Source organism: Ahaetulla prasina, chromosome 2 (assembly GCF_028640845.1).
Source record: "Ahaetulla prasina isolate Xishuangbanna chromosome 2, ASM2864084v1, whole genome shotgun sequence".
Classification (NCBI taxonomy): domain Eukaryota; kingdom Metazoa; phylum Chordata; class Lepidosauria; order Squamata; family Colubridae; genus Ahaetulla; species Ahaetulla prasina.
The window spans coordinates 137,421,309-137,434,655 of record NC_080540.1 but is presented as its reverse complement, the minus strand read 5'-3'; the positions used below and the strand labels follow the sequence as shown (position 1 = coordinate 137,434,655).

At 39.0% G+C, this 13,347-nt stretch overlaps 1 protein-coding gene across 1 annotated transcript; it reads right to left on the bottom strand.

Moving 5' to 3' along the window:
• Positions 1–367: 367 nt before the first annotated feature.
• On the bottom strand, positions 368–12,444 carry CHMP6 (charged multivesicular body protein 6). The gene is made up of 8 exons (XM_058171546.1): positions 12,287–12,444; positions 9,210–9,319; positions 7,910–7,997; positions 6,481–6,567; positions 6,325–6,390; positions 5,947–6,027; positions 3,909–3,963; positions 368–638 (listed from the first exon to the last, which is right to left on the bottom strand). The coding sequence occupies exons 1-8, from the start codon at positions 12,347–12,349 to the stop codon at positions 586–588; spliced, it is 603 nt and encodes a 200-aa protein (XP_058027529.1). The 5' UTR covers positions 12,350–12,444; the 3' UTR covers positions 368–585.
• Positions 12,445–13,347: the final 903 nt, after the last annotated feature.

Here is a 13,347-nt window from a genome sequence, read left to right as displayed (position 1 = left end):
CAAGAGCATACTGAACATGGAATCAACTTCTCGAATCTCCACTAGCAGCCTAACACAAGAAGCTGGAACTACTAATGGAAGAGATGCTCAAATCTCGGCACACAAAACCCACAGATTTAACAAGGTTCGGAGATTCCATCCTTGCCAAAAAAAAACAGCCTTTCAGAAAAGCCAGTGTGAAATGAGTCAAGAGGAAGGCCAAGAAGTTCCATAGAAGTTCTTTCCTCTGGGTAGCCAAGCAGTGACAACGTGCTCCAACGTGTATCAGGAACTGAAAAAGAGAGAGCGAGAGACAAGGAGGCTCCGCTGGCATCTGAGGCAGGTCTGTAGCTGAAATCTGGTCGCAGAAAGCATTTGGCTTGGAAGGTTTAAGAGTCACCGTTTAATCCCGTTTAAGTTACAAAAAGGAGGAGTGTGCACGCTACAAAATAACCTTGATATGGGAACATTAACCAGTTACAGCTTCCATTCTGTGCAGAAAACCTGCTCCAGTATGGCTGGGTAATGCCAGCAGGGAGGCCTCCTATACCCCAGGCATGCTGGGATTCCGAGATTCAATGCAGGGATACCCCGCAGGTAGTGGAGTTAAGATGCAGCAATCAGTTCTGGCTTTGGTTTGATTCTGATGGGCGATTTTTCTGTGGAGAAGGAAAAACACAAACAAAGAGGAAGGAGTTATTGGTTTTGAATGGTTTTAGCGTCAGTAAATCCTAAGCAGCGGTTTATGCAATCCTGCCATTGACATACAGCCAGAGCAACTTTTCAGGATCTGATATAGGTTCTCTTTGCCTCCTGCTCCTATGAACACTCCCTCCAAAGTGAATGGTGAATTCCTCTCTGTTCTTCCAGAATGATCAGATATGTGTGTTTGTGCTTTATATTCTTCGGGAGCTGCATTAATACCAGCTTTTTTTCAAGGTCAGCTAACACACCAGGCACAATGCTTGCTGAAATGCAACCTCCCCACTCCCTGCCCCAATCTTTCTGCAGAAGCTATGCTTAATTATGAGTGCAATCTTCAATTCTGGCCTCAGCGAATAAATCATATTCTCCCAGTGGGCACCTAATGCCTTTTAAGAGAGCGCTACTGTGACAAGGCATAGACATTCATAGAAGAACATGCCAATCAACTGGGCTACATTGTGCTACTATTAATCATACTGTGAATGCAGAATCCAAGTGGCAAGAGACGCTGTAGCACAAGCAGAGCAAGGTTGTGGCTGTTTTTGAAAAGCCTATTCTTCTGTCCAGTTTCGCTGAAAGCTTTCTTCTGATTCTGACTGATCCTCCCAGGTTTAGCCCATTTAAGGGAAGGATTAGTTAAACCAAGAAAATATTTAAATAATAAACTCTGTAAATAAAAGCCAGATCTTGCTGCTTGCTAGAAGAGCTATCTATTTACATATGATAATCTATAGTTGGGTATTTCTTATATATTGGTTATTTCTCATATTTATATACTGCATGCTCTCAGCAGAGCCAGCCTATGATACATTCAACAAATAAGTACTAAAGACAAAATATACAAAATATTGTAACGTTTTGCAAAATCCTAAAAAAATAATCAGTTTTCCCTCTCCCCCACCAATAACAAAACAATCTGAAATCGACATTAAAGACTACAGATCAAAATGCACTCTCTGGGGAAAAATGCAAGAGCAAAAACTGATTCTAATTCCCTCCAATTTCCCTGGCCTCCCAAAAAATGTCAGAAATAAGCAGCAAAATTATCAGGGAAAAGAAGCTTCATAGCACTGGAGCCAACACCAGCATAACAGATTCCAAAAAAATCACTTCCCAGAGTGGCACATACAAAGGGCCATTATATGAAGAATGCAACTCTGAGCTTACAATATACACAGGAAATGTTCCCTTCAGGACAGTGGAACTCAAGTCTTTCAGAAATTTAGTATCAAACATCTTGAATTCGATTCAAAAGTTTGTTGGCAGGCAGCTTAGCCAGAATGCGTCACATGCTCCTGCTAAGATACACCTGAGAGAAGTATGGCCATTGCCGTTTGGCTTGGGAGACCATTTCCAGTTCTCCTTAAAGAACACCTTTTACACTGAGCATGTTGTAATAGTCCATTTGAAAGGTAAGCAAAGCAAAAACAGTATGATCTCTCCAGAAAAGGTTTGAAATAGTAAATCATATGCAGGTTAGAAAAGCTGCTCTAGACCAGGGGTGTCAAACTCACGGCCTCATGTTGTCATCACATGACATATGGCAACGTTTCCCCCCTTCTCTAAACCGGAGGTGGGAATGGCCAGCGTGTGACGCATCCGGCCTGTGTGACGCGAGTTTGATACCCCTGTTCTAGACCACTTCATTGATCTGTGCATTCAAGGATGGCACAGGGCCCAAGAACCTGTCCAACAAATTCTAGATTTACTCTTTTAGGAGAAAAAAAAGATATTAATGTAGAATAAGAAGAGTCCCTCCTAGTTGTCTGAGAACTCACCAACTACCAAGTCTTCTGACTCGTCCAGATTCAATTTTAATCCGTTGCATTTTAGGCAGACTATAATCTGGTCCAAGCAAAACCAATTCTAAATACACGTGCTTTCAATCTATTTTTGAGAGCACCAGGTTTGGGGCATGATCAAAATTACAATTAACTTGCTAAAAAGAACAGGAAACTGCTTTGTGAGTGTGTACTTGGTAGTTGACATCTTGTGCTATAGATTCAGTTCGCAAGAGGTGCTTCAGAATATGCAGGAGTGCAAATATGGCACCTGCTTATGACTCATTTAAGCAGCTGTGTTGTTTTCCAGGACCATACAATGGCAGCTATTGCGGAGAAGCCTTCCCCTGTTGCTACATGATCCTGAAATCAGATGTGACTGTTTTAATGAGTCATAGACTAATACTACATTTGCATTGCAAATAAAAACTGAGACAGCAAAAAGGTCCTATTTTTCAGTTCTCATCCTTTTCCTTCCTACTTTCATTCTCTACAAATTCACTACAGCACCACTTATTTTACATTTCAGTGTTTGCTTTCAAAAAAAAAGAGACAAGCAAATTGAACAAAGAACAGGAGCCAGATGTTTTAAGACACAAATTAGAAGTCACTTTATTTTTTTAATTAGAGTTACTAGATTTTAGCTCTCATAGCAATTCAAAATTAGGTAAGAGATAGGAAAACAGTTAACAGTTTCTAGATAAGCAAAGTATTACTTTAAAAAGATTTATGTTCTATGTATGCTTGAAATGGGAGAAGCACTTGAGTATAACGTAGTGAAAAAAATAACCTCTTGTGATGTCTATATGGTATATACCAATATGGTATAATGATTAAAGTGCAGGGCTGAGACATGCCCAAGTTCAAACCTCCATTGAACCATAAATTCACAGGGTGACTATGAGCTATGGTGACACTCTCATATTAGAAGGGTTAGCAGGATAAGATCAATAGATCTCCATGCTGCTCCTTTGAGTTTCCAGGGAAAATATGGAATGTAACAATAAAAAGGTAAAAGAGCTACAGCTAGTGCAAAATAGTAGTTTAGAGGCTGAGTATGGAAGGCCCAGAACCAAATGAAATCTAATATAAATGGAAAATTCACTAATTTTTCAGATTTCCCCTTTGTCAATACTGGGCTAATTATACACCTACTTTCAAGGTAATTTACAAATAATTGCCACCAAGTGGTACAACCATTAAAACTACAAACTCTAAAGCTCTGCATAGATTATAATAACTGGCTGGGGCCTGAACACAGAGTCAATTTTGATACAAACTATTATAAATAGCCCTAGAGATGTTTGTGAATGTTCTGTAGATTTCATTTCTGTCTTGAATGAAGTATTTATTAGTCGTAGCCAAAGACCAAGAGCCATCTTTGATTTTGTGTACAATGGCAATATTACAAGGAGAGGATAAACTCCAAACAGAAAATACTACCTGAAATCCTTTCTGGGAGAGGCTCTGAGGGAACCTCTGGAAGATCAATCTGCTCCTGGAAGGAAAAAAAATGGTTCTTGTGAAACATATTCTAAAGACAGGAAACAACTTTATAGTAACTAGAACTTTGAAATGCACAGGAAATAACTATGTTGCCATCAGTCTGCCACTTCTAGAGTTTTGAGCCTGTATTATTTATACTATGCCTCTAGCACCTTGATGGGTAATTCTGATTAATTTGGTTAAGTGAAGCTATTGACTCTTCAATGAATAAAGCTCAATTCACAAGGACTGCATGGAGATGGACATGTAGTTTTCTTGACTTGAAATGGTCTTTTTCACATCTACCAGTAGTTTATAGTTCTTGGAGTTCCTGGGTTAATGCTATTCAATTTTTTCCAGATCTCCCACAGCTGGCTGGTTGTTGATTACAATACCATGTCTATGGTATTGTATAGAGTGGGACACACATAGATGTTTCTTAGGAACTATTATGGATTGCTCAAATATAGCTCTAGGTTCATAATAATTCCAATCGGATACATAGTCATCATTTTCTGTCAAGCAACAATGTATGGTTCCCTCCTTTTATCCCTGAAACTGCTGGTGGACACCACAGTAGAAGAACTACAGTGGCTTCCTAACTTGTAAGAGGGAATAACTAGAAGATTACTGAGGATACTATTTATTTCCTTCTTTCTTGCTCACATCAAGAAGATAAGATATAAAATGAATTCTGATTTCTATTTTCTCCAAATCGCTTATTTCTCACCTAGTGTGGGCCTGGTAAATATACAAACATGAAGCCAATTTATAAGATATGCAGTCACATCAAGAATTACCACCACCACCCCAAAAAATAAAAGAATAATAATATACTAATGCCACCAGATTATTTACTTGAATTTTCTTAAGCTAAGTTCTATCAGCAACCTATAAAAATACTTAAGAGTTCTGGATTAAAGTTCATTATTCATTGCAATAAATACTGATAGAAATATGTCATCAGCTTTAAGGACTACACTATTTTGCTATTAGCATAGCAAACATCTTCTTTGGTCAGTTAAAACATATAAAGAAGAATCAGAATTGAAAAAGCTCCTAATCTTAAGAAGAACCACACTTTCTCTAGTTCTTACTTTTGAATTTTGAATTGCTTTTGAATTCATGAAGGTAATTACAATTCCCAATATCTTCACTATTCCTTTCCGAATATCTTCCCAGTTCACCTTAACATATAATTTCATCATTATTATCCTAACAGCTAGCATTTTCTACCCTGAATTTTAATTACTGGAGTGAGATAGTTATTGGCCTCCTCTCTGCACAAGATCATAATAAATTATTAATTATTTTTGTTAACGTTAGCTGTTTCCCATCTATATCTAACATGAACTCAAAATGCAGCACACTGGCACTCATGAATGCATACTTATTGTGAAGGACAAATTTTGGAAAAATCCAAGAATAAATAGAAAATATTCTATCCTTCTATTTAAAGTGAACACTGAAGGATCAAGATGAATCCTTTGAAGATTCAGAAGGTTAATGCAAATGATATACAGGTAGTCCTTGAACAGTTCATTTGGTGACTATTCTAAGCTGCAACAGCACCGAAAAAAGTAACTTATTTTTCCATTTTTCACACTTATGACTGTTGCAGTATCTCTATGGGTCTGTGATAAAAAACTGGATGCTTGGCAACTAGCTTATAATGAGTGTTGCAGTGTTCCAGGTCATGTGATCGCCTCTTGCAACCTTCTGACAAGCAAAGTCAATGGGGAAGCCAGATTCACTTAACAGCCATGCTACTAACTTAACAACTGCAATGATTCACTTAACAACTGTGGCAAGAAACATGGGGCAAAATTCACTTAACTCTCTTTTAACGAAGAGGAATTTTGGGCTCAATTGTGGTCCTAAGTCAAGCATTACTTGTAAGCTGAATATTTTGACTGAAAATGCTGCTTCCTCATAAAGATACCATTTCAAAATACAACTCCTGAACTAATTCCCTGACTTAGCAACTGGTGCTTACCTGAGTGATGGCATCTAATTCAGCTAAAATAGCATCTTCATCCTCTGTAGTGAGGTTTCCAGACAATATCTCATCTATTTGCTGCAAAGAAAAAGTCAGATGGCTCGGTGAACACCGTGCAGTAACAGATCTTCAATATTTCAGTTCCTTCACTGACATCAAAAAAAATATGAGCAATTGTACCTATCTGTTTCAGCCTCAGCTTCAATACTCAGGACTAATTTAATACACACTTCCAGGTAATATGGTAAGGTACTTTATGCTACATGTAAACAAGTATGTTAAAAATTCAAAGGAGTGAAGTGGTGGAATGCAAGTCATAAAAACACAATGCCTTGCACCAAGCACTGCAGAAGGGACCATGCAAGCCATACATACCCTCTGGTACTCTACAGCCTCCTGGGTTTCATCCATGATTCTTTCCACCTCTTCTATTGACATAACCTGTAAGAGAATCCCACAATTTTACATCAACAAGATGACTGGCAGTGGGATGCAATTTAAGAGAGGGCAGGCAGCTCCGATCATACTTACTTGATGCATTCTATTTAAACATTCATTGCCAATTTTGAGACCCTCAATCACTTTCATCTCAATCTGTGTGAATTCAATATCGTGGACCTGTAAGAGAGAAGACAAGGATCACAGAATGCCATGTTCTATCTATAAGAAATGCAACCTGAAGATGATTTCTAGCAAACAGAAGGCAGCCTGTGGCACCCTGTTTCACTGGTTGACAGTTTGTACACTTGGATGGTCTAAAGCAAGAATGGGTAATTAGTTTTCCCAAGGAGCCATATCAGGAACTGGGGTTGTTGTGGAGGGCCAAACCAATAGGGCTGTGAAGGAGTGTAGCCATGGAAGGGCACACATACTTAAATTGGGGGGGAAAAAACCCCAGCAGTTGTCTTCAAAATAAAAGCAAATCATGTGGGCTGGACAGTGGCAGCGAAAGGACCAGATGTGGCCCAGGGGCTGTAAAAAGCCTAGATCTGGTCTACAAAATCCATGGACAGTAAAGCACCAAGAAAAATAAGAAGCATTTCCTTAGTAAATGAGAGTCTTACTATGTCAGCAATAAAAGCAGGAAAAATCTAAATTCTGTAACTTCACTGTATGAATCAAATGAGGACCCTTGTTGTTGGGGGCAATATGCTGACTCTGTAAACCACTTAGAGAGGGCTGTAAAGCACCTTGAAGTGGTATATAAGTCTAAGTGCTATTGCTATTGAATCACTAGGACTACAAGTCGTTCAAATTGATTTCTGATGCCTCTCCCCTTTTCTTGCAAAAAGGCACACGAACACATGAATGTATATACTATCAATTCTCCTTAAAATGCAAGGATATTACAGCTGTGACAAGTATGATAAGAGGGCTGGATGAGTAACAAAAAAAGAAGAAGATGGAATTAGGGACAGGTCTGCCAACATCATGTGACCATTAAAGCAACTAATGCTGTTCAAAGCTATCATTCTGTCCTCAAGACAAGCAATATGTACTTCTGCCAGGATCAAGGGTACCGTGTATACTTGCAGGTAAGCTGATAATTTTAAGTATCAAAATACACCCCAAAAATTGTGTTTGGGTTACCTGCGAACTGCAGCTCAGATTTTTTAAAAACCATCACAGCCCAACTGTACAAACAGCAGTCAAATGTCTAGCAGAATCTTGGTTAAAAATTCATGGGTTGGCTTAACTGACGGGGGACATATTTTTCATGGCATTTTGACTAAATTTTGAGGGTCAGCTTATCTGTGAATATATACAGTACTCCTAAAGGAAGCTTAAATCACAGCATATCACCATAAAAGTCAACGTGAATCCTGAGTTAAAGAAGTCCTCTTATATTAAAAGTGAATAAAATAAATAAAATAAATAAATAATAAATAATGTAAACCACACTTCAGAAGTCCTGAAAATCAAGTGACCATATGCAATTTAGAAACCCAAACCCACTTACGATGCGCTCTAAATTGCTAATTTGGTTTTCAGTTTTGTCTAACAATTGCTCTTGATAACGCTTCTTCTTTAGCAGAAGCTTGGCTTTCCTAGAAGGAGAAAAAAGGGAGTGGATGAAAAAGCAACTCTAGAAAAAATATTATACCAAGGCATTTTTGTCCCAGCTCAATAGAAAAAAATAATTTATTTCAAGGTTTGATAACCTGACAAGTTAACTAAATATCCCTGAAAAAAGACATAGGTCAGTTACAGAACTAGTCTGGCATATTGCCTCTTGTCAAGCAAACCTTATTTTTCACCATTATAGCTAACAAAACTGATACATTTATTCCCTAGAAATCTTTTTAACCCTTTAAAATGTTTTAAAAGTGAGCGCCCATTATGTCAATACACTACAGTGATTAAATTACATTGTCTGTCAAACTGTTTCCAGATATTTTTTATTTATTTAAATTATTTAATTACTGTAAAAAAATAAAAAATAGAAATATAAAACCTTAGAAAATAGCAAAAAAACACAATAGCTGCAATTCTTCCCCCCAACCTCAAACATCCAATCCCGAAATAGCCAAATGGTTACAAACATAAAAACTATTATTCAATACAATCTCTCTTAAAAAATAAAGTTTTTCATTAACTTTTGGAAGTTAACTTTTGGAAGTTGGTTAGGAAATGGGCTGCCTGACAAGAGAATTCTGGAACTTAGGGGCACCTACTGAAAATGTTGCAATCAAAAGGATTGTTGGGACACACCAGAATATTTCCAAATAGCAGTCTCCACTATACAAAGCAGAGAACTAGAAAGCATAGGAGGGCATCGTTCGGCTGAAACACCAGTGGGAATCATTTGGCTAAGGCTGTATTGAAATCTGGCACTACATATAATATATATAGAACCAGTTTGGTCTAAGTCACGTGTCAAACTCGTCATGTCATGTTGCTGTCACATGACGTTTTCCTCATTCGTGGAGCTGGGGTGGGCATGGCCTGCACGTGACGCATCTGGCCTGAGGACTACCAGTTTGACACCCCTGGTCTAAGTGGTTAAGGCATCAGGCTAGAAGTGGGAGACTGTGAGTTCAAGTTCTGCCTTAGCCATGAAAGTTGGCTGGATGCCTTTGGGCTAATCACTTTTCATCCCAACCCACCTCACAAGGTTGTTATTGTGGGAAAAACAAGAGGAGGAAGGTATGTTTGGATATATTTGACACTTTAAATTATTTGTAAAAATAATAAAGGTGGGGTACAAATAAATATAAATAAATAACTGTAAGCTCAAACTCTGTCCAGAAGTGACTTACTCTTTTTTGCCATCTTTTAGTAGTTGACGAGCAACAATCCTCTCTCGCTCCAGCTGTAGAGAAATCTTTTTCTGATATTGCTTTAATTTGTCTCGTTGCTGTTTTAGTTGCTGGAGAAGAAAACAAACAGTCCATTAGAAGAAATCTTTTCTTCCTTAAGATGATATACCTGTGAACCCAGCAATCTTGATCTCCAATCTACTGTACTGAAAAATACTGGAAAGTTCAACGAGTTGAAAGTTAAGCTATGCAAAATTGAAGTCAAGTCACTGCTACTGGATCATTGTTATAAATCATATATTAAAAATACTAAAAAAAATAATGGTAAGAATTATTGCCATCACCTGGTATTCACACCTTTCTGAATTTAAAGTCACAAGGGTGCCTTATTACAAACAGTAAGTTTAAGTATCATTCAGAACAATTGTTTATGTTGCTATGAATTCACTAATAAAAAATTTGATCCTCCTGTAGCTATTGTTAGCTACAGTTCCTCTCATATATGGCCACTGACTGGAATTCAGAGGAAACGGGTTCCCTCTTCTGGCTAATAATATTTTTTTTAATTGAAAAAATATGTAATTGTATTAACATTTCTTTCCATTCTGCACACAGTTTTAATATCTTCAGTTAAATTATGCCAAACAATGGTGATCTACTTAAATTCTAATGTAATAAATACAAATATGTGACAATTTTAGTCATATGGAAATATGGGAGAACCAAAAGTGAAAGTGGCTCACAATTTCTCTGCTGACAGATTCAGCACAGTAAGTAAATCTGCACTGAAAGTTATTGACATATAGAAAAAGGCTCCTCATAAAGTAATAAGGAACTCTGAAATGTTGTGAAACATTCTGATAATGCAATCCACTGTAAGGCACTCCGATTTTCTTGCTAAATGAAGAAATGTGATTCATACCACAGCCTGAGTTCTTTCAGGTAGGATTAGAAAATATTTCTGCTGAAAACTTTCACTACTTGACAGCAAGAGTCTCACTGTAAGAACCAGTACAAAGCTATATAAATGCATTGGCTTGGGATGATACAAATTCAATTTCCTACATACATTTAGTGGACATTAAGTAACTATATGAAAAGATTTCAGATTAAGAAATTGGAACATAATAGGTCAAACAAAGACCAGTTGTTTGAGATTTCCCTTAACAAACATTTGAGAAAAGATCTCTTATTTCCTATCTAATGATCTTGCATTTTACTTCATGCGTTTCTACAACCTGCAGAATTTCTCCATTCTACATATTATGGCCTTTTCTCAAAATATTCTTTACTTCCTGGTAGTTAAGCTGCTTTCCAACTGTATTTCACATTATTGAAATAGTAGTATGTCATGCTTTTTAACATTCAAGACATTCAGAAAAATTCTACAGCGCATCCAAAGCATGACATTAATTCCAACTTCAAAAGGACTCAGCAACTTCAGGATATTTTTAAGATCAGCTAAATGCGATGTAGGATTTGGGTCAAAACACTTGAGCTTAAGCAAGACTTCAAGCCAAGATTCCCAACTGCAGACATCATATAATTCCACCCATTTACCAGTCATTGGCTTATGGCTGTGTTCCCACAAAGGGTCTAGGGCCAAAGGTAGGTTATGTGATCACATACAACTTGTTAGTCCATGCTAATTTATACACACACACACACAACTATTTTATTATTTTATCCAACAAGCTATTGGTTGAAGCGTTCTGCCTCATTGCACTGACATACCAAAAAAGAAAAGAAAAAGAAAATATTTGTAACCTCTGGTTAAAATGAGGGGCCCTCAGTGCTCTCTGAAGCTTGGTGGTTGCCTTGCAGACATTTCATTACCAAACTAAGGTAACATCATCAGTGCTAGTAACATCATCATCATCTAGCACTGATGATGTTACCTTAATTTGGGTAATGAAACGTCTGCAAAGCCACCACCAAGCTTCAGAGAGCACTGAGAGCCCATCAAAGGAAAAGAAAGGTGGCAGGCCAGTATTTTTTTTGTTTTTTTGTTTACATTTATACCCCGCCCTTCTCCGAAGACTCAGGGCGGCTTACAGTGTATAAGGCAATAGTCTCATTCTATTTGTATATTTTTACAAAGTCAACTTATTGCCCCCCCCCAACAATCTGGCTCCTCATTTTACCTACCTTATAAAGGATGGAAGGCTGAGTCAACCTTGGGCCGGGCTTGAACCTGCAGTAATTGCAGGCTTTGTGTTCTTAATAACAGGCCTTACCAGCCTGAGCTATCCACGGCCCTTTGTATACATGCACACATGTATGCATATATATATATATATATTCCTACTCCTCTTCTCTTTAAATAAAGTGTGCCACTCTCTTTCTCTCTCTGTGTGTGTCACACACACCCAGAGAGAGTGGCACACTTTTTATTTAAAGAGAAGAGGAGGAGGAAAATATATATTCTTCCTCCTCTTCTCTTTAAATAAAAAGTGTGCCCCTCTATGTATGTATGTATGTATGTATGTACCTCGTCGAAACGTCGCCAAGAAACCCTCAACCTTACATGGGAAAAGACCCGAATATTCCAAGACCTACCTACCTACATACATACATATACATACATACATACACATATACACACACACGCACACACACACAGAGAGAAAGTGTGGCACACTTTTTATTTAAAGAAAAGAGGGGGAGGGGAAAAAAAGAAAAGTGGAAAAAGGACTGTGAGGAAGTCACTGGAAGAAGTCGCCGCCCGTAAAGGAGAACAAAAGTCGCTTCCTTTACCGCCTTCCTGACTTAGACGCTTGTGCACGTGCACCTCTTTCGCCCCCTTCCCGCACGTGCCAGGAACCCCGGGACCCGGAGCGCTCGATCTTTTTTTTTATTTTGCAATTGGTTCCTCCGGAGGAGACTGGCTGGGCGAAGGCAGGAAAGGGGCGAGCAGAGCAGCAAAGGGTTACCCCGCAGGAAAGGCAGCCCTGCTGGGTCTGATGCCAGATGGACACAGAGAGAGAGAAACTGAAGCTGAACCTCTGGCGCACGGCCGCAACCTGCCATTTCACCACCTTTCCCCCACCCCCTTCCTCCCCCGTCCCGGCTCTCACCAGCACGGCCTTATCTTGCTCGGTAACGCGGGTCTGCCGCTTGCGACCGAACAGATTCCCCATCGCCCCGGCCCCGCCCGCGCGGCCTGGCCTACATCGGCCCCACCCGTGCCTTACTTCAGTACGGAGGCCACCGAGGCTCTATTCTGGTAGAACGAGACCCGCTAGACTCGGAGCGAAATCGACGGCGGACTCGCGTCGCGGACTTAAGAAAATGCAGAGAAAGACTTCCCCCAATTCTTTTTTTTTTTTGGATAGCACACTTCCGGGACAAGTTATTGTTTTTACTGGCACACTGAGGTAGGATTCAACTTTCGATTCTCTAAGTATCTTTTCTCCCGCCTTCCAGGGAGGAAGTGACGTATCCCGCACCCTTTTACCGTAGCGCATACTATATAAGGGAGTAGCTTCTCCTTCACTTTGGTATTTTAGGGCAGGGGTCTGCAACCTGGTTGGAACTCTGGGAGTTGAAGTCCACAGGTCTTAAAGGGACCAAGGTTGGGACCCCTATTTTAGGAAGGTGGGCGTGAGGTGGCTGTTGTCTTTTTTTTTGTCGGAGAAGGCGATTGTCAATTGATAATATCTTCGAATGATGCATGCATTCAATTCCTGACACTAATCTAGGGAGCCCTTTATTCTTTGCATTCCTGGGGTTTTTATTTTTAATTTTGTGAGACCTTCCCTATGGAAGAGGTTTCTATAATTTTTGTGATCAGTTTCGTTAGTCTCAGTAGAAATAAACAAACAATAAACAATACTTTTGTAGTTTGTAGGCAAGAATTTCTTACAAATTTTAAAAACGCAAAAGCAAAATGCCATGCCAATCAAATGCACGGCAGCTGCATGAAGCCCAGTTGGTGGGAAGGGAGACAAAGAAAATAGCACTCTTGGTTTGATATTATTTGGATGGATCTTTGTCTGACATGCAGTCCACACCACCAATGTGGTTCTAACATTCAGTATTAATTTAAGGCCAGTGGAATCTGCAGGGAAGTCAAAATCTGCCAAATGGCAGATGCCCTGAACCGTTCAAAAGTGCATCTATGTGGCACGCATGTATA

Excerpts from the sequence above, each read along its gene's own strand:
- CHMP6 (XM_058171546.1), bottom strand. The coding sequence starts at position 12,349 with ATGGGGAATCTGTTCGGTCGCAAGCGGCAGACCCGCGTTACCGAGCAA. Across the intron at positions 9,320-12,286 it reads AGCAAGATAAGGCCGTGCTG|CAACTAAAACAGCAACGAGA; the intron begins GTGAGAGCCGGG and ends TTTCTTCTCCAG. Across the intron at positions 6,028-6,324 it reads AGGCTGTAGAGTACCAGAGG|CAAATAGATGAGATATTGTC; the intron begins GTATGTATGGCT and ends TTTTCTTTGCAG.